We start from the raw sequence: 18,067 nt of genomic DNA on the forward strand, positions 1-18,067 counted from the left end.
GGTGGAACCCAGGGAGGGTCCTTGGAGGAGGGGAGGGGGTGGAGACCAGGGAGGGCCCTGGGAGGAAGGGAGGGGGTGGAGACCAGGGAGGGCCCTGGGAGGAAGGGAGGGGGTGGAGACCAGGGAGGGCCCTGGGAGGAAGGGAGGGGGTGGAACCCAGGGAGGGCCCTCGGAGGAGGGTAGGGGGGTGGAGACCAGGGAGGGCCCTGGGAGGGTCCTCGGAGGAGGAACCCAGGGAGGGCCCTCGGAGGAGGGTAGGGGGGTGGAGACCAGGGAGGGCCCTCGGAGGAGGGTAGGGGGGTGGAGACCAGGGAGGGCCCTGGGAGGGTCCTCGGAGGAGGAACCCAGGGAGGGCCCTCGGAGGAGGGTAGGGGGGGTGGAGACCAGGGAGGGCCCTCGGAGGAGGGTAGGGGGTGGAACCCAGGGAGGGCACTTAGGGAGGTGGGACCCATGCTCAGAGGAGGGTAGGGGTGGAGACCAGGGACGCGCTCAGAGGAGGGTAGGGGGTGGAGACAAGGGAGGACTCAGAGGGGGGGGAGCTCTTGCACTCATTGTTTGAGAAAAGAAAGCCTTGGATAAGGTAACAAAAAGTTAAAGATTCTGTCAGGTTTTTGTTTTTTCTGTCTGTGACCCCGTTGAGGAACTTTCCCTCACTTCCTGTCTCTGTGACACCCATACAGCAAATCGTGTTGTTCAGGGTCAGACGCTCTGCTGAATGTTCCCTTCCTGTGTCCCCATTGGAGACATTTCTTGTCACTTCCTGTCCTGGGAGGACACAGTCAGGTGACTTGGTGGGGTGATTGGGGAGGGCTACGTGGGGTATCGGGGAGCACTCTAATGATGTCATGTATGTCTCGGTGTCTGTGGTCGTGGTGTAGTTTGGAGGTCAGGACATTGGCGCGCTCGGCGTCGGCGTTACGTCACAAGGTACAGGAGCTGATTTTTTTTTCAAGTAATAAAAGCCTGGCAGAGGCTCTGACTCCTCCCCGTTTCGTCCTTGTGGGCGGAGTCATGCTTGAATATCCAGATAAGAAGTGGAAGGTTTGTCGGCAATTTTCCATCAGACGTTGTGATTGGTCCAGGAAACTCTACAACTGCGCCAAAGTCATTCACCGCAATCTGAGTTTTCTATTGAGTGCAGAGGGGACTGCAGCCTCTTCTTTCTTGATTCCTCATTTGTTAGTTCTGTAGTGTGTATGGGGGGAATGCTGGGCAGGGCTGCTGTGGGCGGGGCTCCTGGGTGGGCATACAGAGGAATTTAAAGGGTCAGTCTGCCCAGGATAGAGGGCGGGATGTGTGGAGGAGGGGCAGTGATATGAAGATCTCCTAGGGGGGGGCTGTATTTGATTATAGGGAGGGAAGTGAGCTGTGTGCAGGATCCCCCCCCAATAATGAAATATTAAAGGAGACCTCCGCTGAGGTAAACACATTGCTGACATCCTCCTAAGAATGCCGATTACCTGGCTCTCCCCTCCCCCAACAGCTTCACAATCTGTGACCCGGGACAAGCATGCAGGTCAGTATTGAAGCCCAGGGATCAGAATGACCGGCGTCGGTGCGGACGGCTCTTCTCTCCGCTCTTCTCTCCGCTCTTCTCTCCGCTTTCCTTTAACACATTGAAATAATTTCTGAACGATCTACTGAAAGGTTTCACCTGTAATTCAGACGTACCGGCCCTTTAAGCGGTTGGCCTGTGCAGCGCGGGGATCGTGTGCTCGCACTTGGCCGCCATTGATTCTGGTAATTGGTTGTTTCACCTCGTTTGGTGCTCAGCGGGGAGAGCGCCGCGTTCACATGGCGGTGTGCGATCGATGGCTGTTTATCATGTGTGGGAGGGGGCGGTCACCCATGGCAACCAGAAGTTCTCATGTTAGGTCACAGCGCTGCTTTCCCATCTCCTGAGGAAGCCGAGTCCGAGAATTCCCACAATCCATCCCGGATTTATTATAATACAGTGCCTGGAAAAAGTATTCATACCCCTTGAAATTCTCCACATTTTCTCATGTTACACCCAAAAACGTAAATGTATTTTATTGGGATTTTATGTGATAGACCAACACAAAGTGTCACATAATTGTGAAGTGGAAGGAAAATGATAAATGATACAAATAAATATGTGAAAAGTGTGGGGGGTACATTTGTATGGCGCCCCCCGGAGTCAATACTTTGTAGAACCCCCTTTCTCTACAAGTCTTTTTGGGGATGTCTCTACCAGCTTTGCACATCTAGAGAGGACATTTCTGCCCATTCTTCTTTGTAAAATATCTCAAGCTCTGTCAGATTGGATGGAGAGCGTCTGTGAACAGCAATTTTCAAGTCTTGCCACAGATTCTCAATGTGATTTAGGTCTGGACTGTGACTGGGCCATTCTAACACATGAATATGCTTTGATCTAAACCATTCCATTGTAGCTCTGGCTGGATGTTTCGGGTCGTTGTCCTGCTGGAAGGTGAACCTCCGCCCCAGTCTCAAGTCTTTTGTAGACTCTAACAGGTTTTCTTCTAAGATTGTCCTGTATTTGTCTCCATCCATCTTCCCATCAACTCTGACCAGCTTCCCTGTCCCTGCTGAAGAAAAGCATCCCCACCACATGATGCTGCCACCACCATGTTTCACGGTGGGGATGGTGTGTTCAGGGTGATGTGCGGTGTTAGTTTTCCCCACACATAGCGTTTTGCTTTTAGGCCAAAAAGTTGATTTTTGGTCTCCTCTGACCAGATCACCTTCTTCCACATGTTTGCTGTGTCCTCCACATGGCTTCTCACAAACTACAAACAGGACTTCTTATGACTTTCTTTCACCAATGTCTTTCTTCTTGTCACTCTTCCATAAAGGGCAGATTTGTGGAGAACACGACTAATAGTTGTCCTGTGGACAGATTCTCCCACCTGAGCTGTGGATCTCTGCAGCTCCTCCAGAGTTACCATGGACCTCTTGGCTCTTCTCTGATGAATGCTCTCCTTGCCCGGCCGGTCAGTTTAGGTGGACGGCCATGTCTTGGTAGGTTTGCAGTTGTGCCATACTCTTTCCATTTTCCGATGATGGATTGAACAGAGCTCCGTGAGATGTTCAAAGCTTGGGAGATTTTTTTATAACCTAACCCTGCTTTATACTTCTCCACAACTTTATCCCTGACCTGTCTGGTGTGTTCCTTGGCCTTCATGATGCTGTTTGTTCACTAAGGTTCTCTAACAAACCTCTGAGGGCTTCACAGAACAGCTGTATTTATACTGAGAATAAATGACACACAGGTGAACTCTATTTACTAATTAGGTGACTTCTGAAGGTAATTGGTTCCTCTAGATTTTAGTTAGGGGTATCAGAGTAAAGGGGGCTGAATACAAATGACCCCCCCCCCCCCACACTTTTCACATATTTATTTGTATCATTTATCATTTTCCTTCCACTTCACAATTATGTGACACTTTGTGTTGGTCTATCACATAAAATCCCAATAAAATACATTTATGTTTTTGGTTGTAACATGAGAAAATGTGGGAAATGTCCAGGGGTATGAATACTTTTTCCCGCACTGTGGAATGTATCCTGGATATATTCCGGTCCTGACAACACTGAGAACTTTCTGTTTGGAAAAATAACTTTATTGCAATAAAAGAAATGACAATCCTTGGAGCAGATGGTGGAGATTCTTCCGGATTTCGGACGGGGAAATCATCGGATTGATTTTGGGATTCGTATTTTCGGAGAACCGGAGACATTTGACACAGATTTGTACATCGCCACGGCAGATGATGTTGCTATATCGTAGATGGTGCAGATTGTAATAGTACAAATGATGGGCGCTCTGGGCAGGTGTAGGGGGGGTGGGGAGAATTGAGGTGTAGGGGGGTGGGGAGAATTGAGGTGTAGGGGGGCGGGGGAATTGAGGTGTAGGGGGGGCAGAGAGAATTGAGGTGGGGGGAGGGGAGAATTGAGGTGGGGGGTGGGGAGAATTGAGGTGTAGGGGGGGCCGGGGGAATTGAGGTGTAGGGGGGGCCGGGGGAATTGAGGTGTAGGGGGGGCGGGGAGAATTGAGGTGTAGGGGGGGCGGGGAGAATTGAGGGGTGGGGGGCGGGGAGAATTGAGGTTTAAGGGGGGGAATTGAGGTGTAGGGGGGAATTGAGGGGTGGGGGCGTGGAGAAATGAAGTGTAGGGGGGGTGGGGGGAATTGGGGTGTGGGGGGGCGGGGGGGGAAATGAGTGGGGGGGAATTGAGGGGTGGGGGGGCGGGGAGAATTGAGGTGTAGGGGGGACGGGGGGAATTGAGGTGTAGGGGGGGCAGAGAGAATTGAGGTGGGGGGCGGGGGGACTTGAGGTGTAGGGGGGATGGGGAGAATTGAGGTGTAGGGGGGGCGGGGGGAATTGAGGTGTAGGGGGGGAGAGAGAATTGAGGTGTGGGGGGGAGGGGAGAATTGAGGTGTAGGGGGGGCGGGGGGAATTGAGGTGTAGGGGGGGAGAGAGAATTGAGTGTGGGGGGGAGGGGAGAATTGAGGTGTAGGGGGGGCGGGGGGAATTGAGGTGTGGGGGGGCGGGGAGAATTGAGGTGTAGGGGGGGCAGAGAGAATTGAGGTGTGGGGGGGAGGGGAGAATTGAGGTGTAGGGGGGCGGGGAGAATTGAGGTGTAGGGGGGGCGGGGGGAATTGAGGTGTGGGGGGGCGGGGAGAATTGAGGTGTAGGGGGGGCAGAGAGAATTGAGGTGTAGGGGGGGCAGAGAGAATTGAGGTGTAGGGGGGATGGGGAGAATTGAGGTGTAAGGGGGACGGGGGGAATTTGAGGTGTAAGGGGGACGGGGGGAATTGAGGTGTAAGGGGGGCGGGGGGAATTGAGGTGTAAGGGGGCGGGGGGAATTGAGGTGTAGGGGGGGCGGGGGGAATTGAGGTGTAAGGGGGCGGGGGGAATTGAGGTGTAGGGGGGGCGGGGGGAATTGAGGTGTAGGGGGGGCAGAGAGAATTGAGGTGTGGCGGGGAGGGGAGAATTGAGGTGTGGGGGGGCGGGGAGAATTGAGGTGTAAGGGGGACGGGGGGAATTGAGGTGTAAGGGGGACGGGGGGAATTGAGGTGTGGGGGACGGGGGGAATTGAGGTGTAAGGGGGACGGGGGGGAATTGAGGTGTAGGGGGGGCAGAGAGAATTGAGGTGTGGGGGGGAGGGGAGAATTGAGGTGTAGGGGGGCAGAGAGAATTGAGGTGTGGGGGGGAGGGGAGAATTGAGGTGTAGGGGGGGGCAGAGAGAATTGAGGTGTGGGGGGGAGGGGAGAATTGAGGTGTGGGGGGCGGGGAGAATTGAGGTGTGGGGGGGCGGGGAGAATTGAAGGGTGGGGGGGGAGGGGAGAATTGAGGTGTAGGGGGGGCAGAGAGAATTGAGGTGTGGGGGGGCGGGGGGAATTGAGGTGTAGGGGGGCGGGGAGAAGGGTTCTTGGCAGCGGGTGGGGGAGGGGTTATTGCCCCGATATGTATAGTCGCCTCCAGCGGATCGCTCTTCATATTTCTCCTCATCTGCAGTTTATTGTTGCCAAGGGAACGGCTCCGGCTGGAAATGTATCATTAATATTCACATATTTCTCTATGACAGCTCGGCGCTCCTCCAACCAATCCCCACCATCTGCCCTTCCCGACAAATCTGCCGCCAATCATTAGGTGTGGGGGTCCCAGTCACCCCCCCCCCAATCTCCTCCCATCTGCTCTTCATCGAAACATTGGAGTTGATGAGATATTATTATTATTATTAAACTTATTAAAGAGGACCTGTCTACAATTTACATCACCGGGATCATTTCCACCTTTCATCATCACCATAAGCCGTCCTTCACCTCCAATCAGTGACTTTGCCTAGGCTCTGATGATGTCATCAGTCTGCTGCAGGCAGGAGTCGTCATTTCCTCAGTCTCCCCTCCCCCAGTGATCAGACTGTACATTGTAACTTTGTAGCACCAGGAGAGAGGCAGAGGCTGGTCTGTGTTAGACATTTGTGAACAAGAATGGCACAAGCACCAGGATTTATATGATGATGTCAGTCTCTGCACCATAAGAGCTTACACTCTAATGTTCCCCCATAGTTTGGGGGCGGGGGGGGGGGGGGGTCTGTCGTTTATCACACAGAGATGGGAAGGTCTCCTCTTATCTGTACATTCAACATATTTCTCATCCAGAATCTTCTGGTCATATTCAGACAATTAGGAGCATTAATTGGTTGTTGTTCGTCTGCCAACCGAGGAGCGAGCGCCATGCTGGGCCTCCGCCCCCCTCCCCCCCTCCAATCACAGCTGAGTCATTCATACCGAGCCGCATTCCAGAACTTCAATTCTCATCATACAGAATATAAATCCTCCTCCGAAAATCTCATCTCCACCTTCCCAACCGACATCCATCCAATCCGATCTATTCGTGGAATTACTGAGGATTTCATGTTTCTGTATTCAGTCCGGAAGATCCAATCAGGAGGTTGTGGAGGATTGGGGTGATGGGATTGGCCGGTTGTGGAGGATTGGGGTGATGGGATTGGTTGGTCGCGGAGGATTGGAGTGATGGGATTGGCCGGTTGTGGAGGATTGGGGTGATGGGATTGGTTGGTCACGGAGGATTGGGGTGATGGGATTGGTTGGTCGCGGAGGATTGGGGTGATGGGATTGGTCGGTTGTGGAGGATTGGGGTGATGGGATTGGCCGGTTGTGGAGGATTGGGGTGATGGGATTGGTTGGTCGCTGAGGATTGGGGTGATGGGATTGGCCGGTTGTGGAGGATTGGGGTGATGGGATTGGTCTGTTGTGAGAGATTGGGGTGATGGGATTGGTCAGTTGTGGAGGATTGGGGTGATGGGATTGGTCAGTTGTGGAGGATTGGTGTGATGGGATTGGTCGGTTGCTGAGGATTGGGGTGATGGGATTGGTCAGTCGTGGAGGATTGGGGTGATGGGATTGGTCAGTTGTGAGAGATTGGGGTGATGGGATTGGTCGGTTGTGGAGGATTGGGGTGATGGGATTGGTCAGTTGTGGAGGATTGGGGTGATGGGATTGGTCAGTTGTGGAGGATTGGGGTGATGGGATTGGTCGGTTGTGGAGGATTGGGGTGATGGGATTGGTCGGTTGTGGAGGATTGGGGTGATGGGATTGGTCGGTTGTGGAGGATTGGGGTGATGGGATTGGTCGGTTGTGGAGGATTGGGGTGATGGGATTGGTCAGTTGTGGAGGATTAGGGTGATGGGATTGGTCAGTTGTGGAGGATTGGGGTGATGGGATTGGTCAGTTGTGGAGGATTGGTGTGATGGGATTGGTCGGTTGCTGAGGATTGGGGTGATGGGATTGGTCGGTTGCGGAGGATTGGGGTGATGGGATTGGTTGGTCGCCAAGGATTGGGGTGATGGGATTGGTCGGTTGTGGATGATTAGGGTGATGGGATTGGTCGGTTGTGGAGGATTGGGGTGATGGGATTGGTTGGTCGCTGAGGATTGGGGTGATGGGATTGGCCGGTTGTGGAGGATTGGGGTGATGGGATTGGCCGGTTGTGGAGGATTGGGGTGATGGGAATGGTTGGTCACGGAGGATTGGGGTGATGGGATTGGTTGGTCGCGGAGGATTGGGGTGATGGGATTGGTTGGTCGCGGAGGATTGGGGTGATGGGATTGGCCGGTTGTGGAGGATTGGGGTGATGGGATTGGTCTGTTGCTGAGGATTGGGGTGATGGGATTGGTCAGTTGTGGAGGATTGGGGTGATGGGATTGGTCAGTTGTGGAGGATTGGGGTGATGGGATTGGTCAGTTGTGGAGGATTGGTGTGATGGGATTGGTCGGTTGCTGAGGATTGGGGTGATGGGATTGGTCAGTTGTGGAGGATTGGGGTGATGGGATTGGTCAGTTGTGAGAGATTGGGGTGATGGGATTGGTCGGTTGCTGAGGATTGGGGTGATGGGATTGGTTGGTTGTGGAGGATTGGGGTGATGGGATTGGTTGGTTGTGGAGGATTGGGGTGATGGGATTGGTCGGTTGCGGAGGATTGGGGTGATGGGATTGGTTGGTCGCCAAGGATTGGGGTGATGGGATTGGTCGGTTGTGGATGATTAGGGTGATGGGATTGGTCGGTTGTGGAGGATTGGGGTGATGGGATTGGTTGGTTGTGGAGGATTGGGGTGATGGGATTGGTCGGTTGCGGAGGATTGGGGTGATGGGATTGGTTGGTCGCCAAGGATTGGGGTGATGGGATTGGTCGGTTGTGGATGATTAGGGTGATGGGATTGGTCGGTTGTGGAGGATTGGGGTGATGGGATTGGTTGGTTGTGGATGATTAGGGTGATGGGATTGGTCGGTTGCGGAGGATTGGGGTGATGGGATTGGTTGGTCGCGGAGGATTGGGGTGATGGGATTGGTCGGTTGTGGATGATTAGGGTGATGGGATTGGTCGGTTGCGGAGGATTGGGGTGATGGGATTGGTCAGTTGTGGAGGATTGGGGTGATGGGATTGGTCAGTTGTGGAGGATTGGGGTGATGGGATTGGTCAGTTGTGGAGGATTGGGGTGATGGGATTGGTCGGTTGCGGAGGATTGGGGTGATGGGATTGGTCAGTTGTGGATGATTGGGGTGATGGGATTGGTCAGTTGCCGAGGATTGGGGTGATGGGATTGGTCAGTTGTGGAGGATTGGGGTGATGGGATTGGTCAGTTGTGGAGGATTGGGGTGATGGGGTCCCCGGTTGGATGTTTGGGGTGCAGATTTCTTCTCTCTCTGTATTGGCTCCTCAGCGTCTCTCCTTAAATCAGATTTTCTGATCGGCTGTGATTATTGATAAATTGGCGGCGATTGTTTTATTCATACTCTCCATCCTCTTTGTTTTCATTCTGATTGGTGGAACAACAACTCCCAGCATCCCCTGACTCCCCGCTCGTTGGCGAATGAGTCTCTTTATTTGGAGAAGTGGCAGTTGAGAAGTCACATGACCTGAACCCTTCCCTCTCTTCACCCCCAGGGAGGAGGAAGCCATGACTGTGCATTATATGATCAGGGGTGGGGGGAGGGGTCAGTGGGATGGAGCCGGCCTCCATTATTACGATAGTTGGACCATAAATTCATAGTCCTCTCTTTGAAGAGAACCCGTCCCTCATACTGGTCACTGGTCCATATGTGACCACATCCCATCATCCTCTATACACAGAGCTTGTAACTAAATAACAGCCATCCCCCGCTGTGGAGCCTGAGAAATGTCCCTTAAAAGGACTTGAATATCTGGGTGGTGGGATGAGCCATAAGACAGAAGGTGATTGGTCGGGACACTCGTGTCTACTGGGGGGGGGGAGGTGTTAATATTGGTTCCTGGGTGGCAGACTTATGATGGGCCCCATGTGGCCCCGGGTTCCGGGAGGAGGAGTCGGTGGGATCTGGGTGGGTTTCGGGAAATCCTCTAGATTGGTCTCTGACGCCAAGATGCTCATAAAATGTCTCACCGGATTTTCTTCTCTCCGCAGCCACAACCAGAGGACGACGACCTTCCGACACCCGGTGACCGGCGACCTCTCCCCGGAGAATGCAGAATTCGAACTGCGAGAAGGGTAGGTGCACCATAGACATAGTACCCCTACACATAGGAAGATCGATCGATGAGGAACATTACACCCGATGATCCCACCCACTGTGTCTGTCATGGGACCTGTCACTGTGTCCCCTCTGCCTGCACTCCCACAATGCATTGGGCTAGAACTGGTCAGCTTCAGGCACTTGGGTACTATTAGTGAGGAGATGGGAAATAGAAGAAAAGAGAGATGAAGGATAAAAGTGAAGACAGAATCCCGGCTGACAATAACTTTTATCTGCTATGTATGTGGGAGAGACCAGAGAGAACGTTCCATGGCATTGTACAGATACAGGGCAGTTATGAGTGTCAGGTGTTTCAACTCTCCGGACCCCAAAATTATGAGGTGCTCAGAATTAGGGGGTCCGCAGGTTCCCCCAACCCCAAAATTGAGGTGCTCAGTCCCTCAGGAGGTCTGCAGGTTCCCTCCTGGTCCTCACAGTCATGAGGTGCTCAGACTGGCAGGTCTCCAGGTTCCCCCTTGGACCATAAAATTTAAGTGCTTAGATTGTTGGGGGTTCTGCAGGTTCCCTTTGAGGTGCTTAGATTATTGGGGGGGTCTGCAGGTTCCCATTGAGGTTCTTAGATTGTTGGGGGGGTCTGCAAGTTCCCATTGAGGTGCTTAGATTGTTTGGGGGTTTGCAGGTTTCCATTGAGGTGCTTAGATTGTTGGCGGGGGGGTCTACAGATTCCCATTGAGGTGCTTAGATTGTTGGGGGGGTTTCAGGTTCCCATTAAGGTGCTTAGATTGTTGGCGGGGGGGGGGGTCTGCAGGTTCCCATTGAGGTGCTTAGTTTGTTGAGGGGGTCTGTAGGTTCCCATTGGGGTGCTTAGATTGTTGAGGGGGTCTGCAGGTTCCCTCCTGGTCCTCACAGTCATGAGGTGCTCAGACTGGCTGGTCTCCAGGTTCCCCCTTGGACCATAAAATGTAAGTGCTTAGATTGTTGGGGGTTCTGCAGGTTCCCTTTGAGGTGCTTAGATTATTGGAGGGGGGGTCTGCAGGTTCCCATTGAGGTGCTTAGATCGTTGGGGGGGTCTGCAAGTTCCATTGAGGTGCTTAGATTGTTGGGGGGGTTTGCAGGTTCCCATTAAGGTGCTTAGATTGTTGGCGGGGGGGGGGTGCTTGGATTGTTGGGGGGGTTTGCAGGTTCCCATTAAGGTGCTTAGATTGTTGGCGGGGGGGGGGGTGCTTGGATTGTTGAGGGGGTCTGCAGGTTCCCATTGAGGTGCTTAGATTGTTGGGGGGGTTTGCAGGTTCCCATTAAGGTGCTTAGATTGTTGGCGGGGGGGGTCTGCATGTTCCCATTGAGGTGCTTAGATTGTTGAGGGGGTCTGCAGGTTCCCATTGAGGTGCTTAGATTGTTGGGGGGGGGTCCGCAGGTTCCCATTGAGGTGCTTAGATTGTTGGGGGGGGGGGTCTACAGGTTCCCATTGAGGTGCTTAGATTGTTGAGGGATCTGGAGGTTCCCATTGAGGTGCTTAGATTGTTGGGGGGGGTCTGCAGGTTCCAATTGAGGTGCTTAGATTGTTGGGGGGTCTGCAGGTTTCTATTGAGGTGCTTAGATTGTTGGGGGGGTCTACAGGTTCCCATTGAGGTGCTTAGATTGTTGGGGGGGGGGGGGTCTGCAGGTTCCCATTGAGGTGCTTAGATTGTTGGGGGGTCTGCAGGTTTCCATTGAGGTACTTAGATTGTTGAGGGATCTAGAGGTTCCCATTGAGGTGCTTAGATTGTTGGGGGGGGGGGGGGGGTCTGCAGGTTCCCATTGAGGTGCTTAGATTGTTCGGGGGTGGTCTGCAGGTTCCTATTGAGATGCTTAGATTGTTGGGGGGGTCTACAGGTTCCCTTTGAGGTGCTTAGATTGTTGAGGGGGTCTGCAGGTTCCCATTGAGGTGCTTAGATTATTGGGGGGCCTGCAGGTTCCCATTGAGGTGCTTAGATTGTTGGGGGGGTTTGCAGGTTCCTATTAAGGTGCTTAGATTGTTGGCGGGGGGGGGGGGTCTGCAGGTTCCCATTGAGGTGCTTAGATTGTTGAGGGGGTCTGCAGGTTCCCTCTGGGGTGCTTGGATTGTTGAGGGGGTCTGGAGGGGGTCTGCAGGTTCCCATTGAGGTGCTTAGATTGTTGAGGGGGGGGTTTGCAGGTTCCCATTAAGGTGCTTAGATTGTAGGCGGGGGGGTCTGCAGGTTCCCATTGAGGTGCTTAGATTGTTGGGGGGGGTCTGAAGGTACCCATTAGGACCTCAAAATGATGAGGTGGTCACTTTCCTAGTTGACATCTGCAAAATTTGCCCAAGGTCTACAAAATTACATCATGGGGGCCCGGGATCCCTGAAATCTGGGGACACCTCTTCCCACCATCTGCATCTCCTTGTTGGTTTCTGAACTCTGTAGGGGCCATGGAGGGGAGCCGGGGGGGGGGGCATCGTAACCAAACTTTTTTTTTTTTTGTAGCTCTAATCGGGCAGCTTGGTGCATTTTTGAAGCATTTATTTTTTCCCCCCATGGAAATGCTTGGTTCAAGTGTTTTTGGGTATTTTTATGCGCAAATGTAATAATGAAATAAAAACGTATATAATAAATAAAATACACAAATAATAATCATAAAAATTTAATAAAGTAACCATAACCTCAACCCCTGACCCTAAACCTTCTAATCCTATAAAACCCCTAATTCTACCCCCTTATTTTGACCTAACAAAATAAAATAAATAAATTAACCCCTAACCATAACCCTTAACCCCCCAAAAATATAATAATTTTAATAATAATTAATGAAAGCTGAAAAATGTAGCAATAAATGATGAAATAGATGATATTTTTCTCTGTTGGCGAATAAACACCAAAGCTCAAAACGGCTTTAGAAACGCTGTACAAAAACCTGCCTAAAAAACGACTGAAAAAAATGCGACGCTGGGATGCGAATGCAGCCGAGGGCCTCGTGCACGCACAGCGTTTGCTCATCGCCCCCGACCGCCTGGCAGGAGAAAAGCGTGTTAAAAAAACACAACCAAAGCCATGTTTGCACACATGCGCTTCTGGTGTTATCAGATTCCATGATAATTCATTCTAATTGCCAGAATAAGTTAACGCTCAACCACTAAACGCATTTTGGGTGCGTCAAGCATTTCCTTTTTTTTGTGCCTAAAAGCTCCTCCCCTGAACGCGCTGGGGATTGTTTTTTCAGATAGACGCAGGCGGACATAGAGGGGCGTCTACAGGCAGAACAGAAAATCAAATCCCAGTAAAAGTGGCGTTTTTATAAGCTCAATCCGTGTATCGGGCGGTTGCACTGGTGACACGGGTGCGATGCTCTGCGGCTCATTATAGCGCTTCCCTCCTGAGGATGACGGCGGCGGGGAAGTGATTAGCGGTCCGGGTGGAAATCCCTGATCTGTGGATGACAGTACATGAGGCGGGAGAGACGCGCCGATCGTTAATTTGCTGTACAGACGGCGAATACCGCGAGCGGCTAATAACGTTCCGCTTTGGTACTTCACACTAATTACACGCAGAGCGTTCCCCGAGCCCGCCGTCGGCTCGCAGATTATCGCTGTGGAGTCACACGGTGCGCTGGATGAGGGACCGCAGTCCCAGGATGATCGATCGCCCCGCCAGCGCTCACCGCCGTCCCAGATATTATTATTCTCCACCCCGGACCTAGCACCCTGCACTCTCCACCCCCACCCCAGACCCAGCACCCCGCACTCTCCACCCCGGACCCAGCACCCCGCACTCTCCACCCCGGACCCAGCACCCCGCACTCTCCACCCCGGACCCAGTACCCCGCACTCTCCACCCTGGACCCAGCACCCCGGACCCAGCACCCTGCACTCTCCACCCCGGACCCAGCACCCCGCACTCTCCACCCTGGACCCAGCACCCCGGACCCAGCACCCTGCACTCTCCACCCCCACCCCAGACCCAGCACCCCGCACTCTCCACCCCGGACCCAGCACCCCGCACTCTCCACCCCGGACCCAGCACCCCGCACTCTCCACCCTGGACCCAGCACCCCGCACTCTCCACCCCGGACCCAGCACCCCGCACTTTCCACCCTGGACCCAGCACCCCGGACCCAGCACCCTGCACTCTCCACCCCGGACCCAGCACCCCGCACTCTCCACCCTGGACCCAGCACCCCGCACTCTCCACCCTGGACCCAGCACCCCGGACCCAGCACCCCGGACCCAGCACCCCGCACTCTCCACCCCTAACCCAGCACCCTGCACTCTCCACCCTGGACCCAGCACCCCGCACTCTCCACCCTGGACCCAGCACCCCGCACTCTCCACCCTGGACCCAGCACCCCGGACCCAGCACCCCGGACCCAGCACCCCGCACTCTCCACCCCGGACCCAGCACCCTGCACTCTCCACCCCCACCCCAGACCCAGCACCCCGCACTCTCCACCCCGGACCCAGCACCCCGCACTCTCCACCCCGGACCCAGCACCCCGCACTCTCCACCCTGGACCCAGCACCCTGGACCCAGCACCCCGCACTCTCCACCCCGGACCCAGCATCCCGCACTTTCCACCCTGGACCCAGCACCCCGGACCCAGCACCCTGCACTCTCCACCCCGGACCCAGCACCCCGCACTCTCCACCCTGGACCCAGCACCCCGCACTCTCCACCCTGGACCCAGCACCCCGGACCCAGCACCCCGGACCCAGCACCCCGCACTCTCCACCCCTGACCCAGCACCCTGCACTCTCCACCCCGGACCCAGCACCCTGCACTCTCCACCCCGGACCCAGCACGCGGCACTCTCCACCCCGGACCCAGCACCCGGCACTCTCCACCCCGGACCCAGCACCCCACACTCTCCACCCCGGACCCAGCACCCCGCACTCTCCCCCCCTGACCCAGCACCCTGCACTCTCCACCCCTGACCCAGCACCCGGCACTCTCCACCCCGGACCCAGCACCCGGCACTCTCCACCCCGGACCCAGCACCCCGCACTCTCCCCCCCTGACCCAGCACCCCGCACTCTCCCCCCCTGACCCAGCACCCTGCACTCTCCACCCCTGACCCAGCACCCGGCACTCTCCACCCCGGACCCAGCACCCGGCACTCTCCACCCCGGACCCAGCACCCGGCACTCTCCCTCCCGGACCCAGCACCCGGCACTCTCCCTCCCGGACCCAGCACCCGGCACTCTCCCTCCCGGACCCAGCACCCGGCACTCTCCCTCCCGGACCCAGCACCCGGCACTCTCCCCCCCCCCGGACCCAGCACCCCGCACTCTCCCCCCCTGACCCAGCACCCGACACTCTCCGCCCCGGACCCAGCACCCGGCACTCTTCGCCCCGGACCCAGCACTCGGCACTTTCCCCCCCGAACCCCGCACTCTCCACCCCGGACAAAGCACCCCGCACTCTCCACCCCGGACAAAGCACCCGGCACTCTCCACCCCAGACCCAGCGCACTGCACTCTCCGCCCCGGACCCAGCACCCCGCACTTTCCGCCCCGGACCCAGCACCCGGCACTCTCCACCCCGGACCCAGCACCCGGCACTCTCCACACCGGACCCAGCACCCGGCACTCTCCACCCCGGACCCAGCACCCTGCACTCTCCACCCCGGACCCAGCACCCGGCACTCTTCACCCCGGACCCAGCACCCGGCACTCTTCACCCCGGACCCAGCACCCGGCACTCTCCACCCCGGACCCAGCACCCGGCACTCTCCACCCCGGACCCAGCACCCGGCACTCTCCACCCCGGACCCAGCACCCGGCACTCTCCACCCCGGACCCAGCACCCGGCACTCTCCACCCCGGACCCAGCACCCGGCACTCTCCACCCCGGACCCAGCACCCCGCACTCTCCACCCCGGACCCAGCACCCCGCACTCTCCACCCCGGACCCAGCACCCAGCACTCTCCACCTCGGACCCAGCACCCCGCACTTTCCGCCCTGGACCCAGCACTCTCCACCCCGGACAAAGCACCCGGCACTCTCCACCCCGGACCCAGCACCCGGCACTCTCCACCCCGGACCCAGCACCCGGCACTCTCCACCCCGGACCCAGCACCCGGCACTCTCCACCCCGGACCCAGCACCCGGCACTCTTCACCCCGGACCCAGCACCCGGCACTCTCCACTCCGGACCCAGCACCCGGCACTCTCCACCCCGGACCCAGCACCCGGCACTCTCCACCCCGGACCCAGCACCCGGCACTCTCCACCCCGGACCCAGCACCCGGCACTCTCCAGCCCGGACCCAGCACCCCGCACTCTCCACCCCGGACCCAGCACCCCACACTCTCCACCTCGGACCCAGCACCCCGCACTTTCCGCCCTGGACCCAGCACTCTCCACCCTGGACAAAGCACCCGGCACTCTCCACCCCGGATCCAGCACCCCGCACTTTCCGCCCTGGACCCAGCACTCTCCACCCTGGACAAAGCACCCGGCACTCTCCACCCCGGACCCAGCACCCGGCACTCTCCGCCCCGGACCCAGCACCCCGCACTTTCCGCCCCGGACCCAGCACCCCGCACTTTCCGCCCCGGACCCAGCACCCCGCACTCTCCGCCCCGGACCCTGCACCCCGCACTCTCCGCCCCGGACCCAGCACCCCGCACTCTCCGCCCCGGACCCTGCACCCCGCACTCTCCGCCCCGGACCCTGCACCCCGCACTCTCCGCCCCGGACCCTGCACCCCGCACTTTCCGCCCCGGACCCTGCACCCCGCACTTTCCGCCCCGGACCCTGCACCCCTCACTTTCCGCCCCGGACCCAGCACCCCGCACTTTCCGCCCCGGACCCAGCACCCCGCACTCTCCGCCCCGGACCCAGCACCCCGCACTCTCCGCCCCGGACCCAGCACCCCGCACTCTCCAACCCGGACCCAGCGCACTGCACTGAAATCTTCCCAGTGAGGACAGAGATGGAGAATCATTCCACCAATCAGATTCAGACTTCCTGGACACCAGTTGATGGTTGGAATCTGAGACTCTCACTCTGATTGGTTGCTGGTCTTTTGTCAGGCCCACTCTCTTTGGCCAGGTTACGATCGTTGCACTCTCTGCGTTGGCGGGATGGGAACGAAAGATCTGCTTAGCGTCTGGCGGAAGGAGCGCAGCCTTGCATGGCGGGTTACAACAATATCTCTGCGTGTCGTGATTTTAGTACATGGCATAATTACAGCTGATAAAGGCAGTGCGGCGCCTCCAGAGAGAGGACTTGTGCGGCTCCGTGCCCGTTACTATGGCAGCCAAACAACGGAACACCTGGGAGGTGGAAAGTGTAGCGTGAATTGTGGCGGTGTGATATTTCTGATTAACCCTTGTGTGGGCCGATTGTCCACCACGTGTGTCCCGTATAGGGAAAGCCTATGATGCCATCTCTGTGCATTGTCTGCGGTAACCCGTGGCAACCCCGATTTACTGTTTTTCAGCAGTCCAAATGGTGATAAAGTAGTTCTGATTGGTTTGGAAAAAAAGAAAGGTAACAGCGCTCTCTGCAGGGACAACTCAGTCCATACACCGGGTCCACTCCCAGGTTCCCGAGGCTCGAGATGTCCCAACACACTCCAATGCAACAGTAGTAAGAAGAGACAGCAAAACTGTAATCCTTGAAGTCCTCAGCTATGACTAAGGTTATTGCCGAAACGCGTCAGCTTTATTGTTTTATTGTCACTCTGACGTACCAATAAACGACACTTCAAGGATTACAGTTTTTCCGGCTCTTCTTACTACAGTTCTGATTGGCTGCTGTGGATTGCTGGGGTGAGTTGGTCGCTCTCCTTTGTCTTTAGACAGATATTCAGAAACCATAAAGTACGTCCAGTCCATGGAATTACCTTTTAATCCCGCCTTCACTGCAAGCCTGATAATAGCCGTCAGCTGGTGTGCAGCAGCGCCTTCTCCTTAAGCTATTGGGAGGGGGAGGGGCTCAGGTTAGGTTACTGAAGGAGGGAATTCACTAGATGGTGTAGTGGGTGGAGTTTGCAGAATTGTGGGCTCTGAAAAGTGTGGTCTCTCTCCTGATGTTGTGGGATGGAGGCCTGGGAGTTCAGAGGGTGCAAAGGGGGTGCTGTCTCTGGACACAGGAAGTCGGTGGGTGCAGAGGGGGTGCTGTCTCTGGACACAGGAAGTTGGTGGGTGCAGAGGGGGTGCTGTCTCTGGAAACAGGAAGTTGGTGGGGTGCGGTCTCTGGACACAGGAAGTTGGTGGGTGCAGAGGGGTGTTGTCTCTGGGCACAGGAAGTCAGTGGGGTGCAGAGGGGGTGCTTTCTCTGGACACAGGAAGTCGGTGGGTGCAGAGGGGGTGCTGTCTCTGGACACAGGAAGTCGTGGGGTGCAGAGGGGGTGCTATCTCTGGGCACAGAATGTGGGTGGGGTGCAGAGGGGGTGCTGTCTCTGGACACAGGAAGTTGGTGGGTGCAGAGGGGTGTTGTCTCTGGGCACAGGAAGTTGGTGGGGTGCAGCGGGGGTGCTGTCTCTGGGCACAGGAAGTCGGTGGGGTGCAGAGGGGATGCTGTCTCTGAGCACAGGAAGTTGGTGGGGTGCA

The 18,067-nt window shown here is 56.3% G+C and overlaps 1 protein-coding gene across 1 annotated transcript in view; it reads left to right on the top strand.

Annotated features, from left to right (window-relative positions):
- Positions 1-18,067, top strand: part of PLEKHA7 (pleckstrin homology domain containing A7) — a 235,597-nt gene that overhangs the window by 119,669 nt on the left and 97,861 nt on the right. The window contains 1 exon segment of the mRNA XM_073605996.1: positions 9,447-9,530. Within this exon segment, the coding sequence (XP_073462097.1) occupies positions 9,447-9,530 (84 nt within the window).

Source organism: Aquarana catesbeiana, linkage group LG11 (assembly GCF_042186555.1).
Source record: "Aquarana catesbeiana isolate 2022-GZ linkage group LG11, ASM4218655v1, whole genome shotgun sequence".
In the NCBI taxonomy this organism is placed as follows: domain Eukaryota; kingdom Metazoa; phylum Chordata; class Amphibia; order Anura; family Ranidae; genus Aquarana; species Aquarana catesbeiana.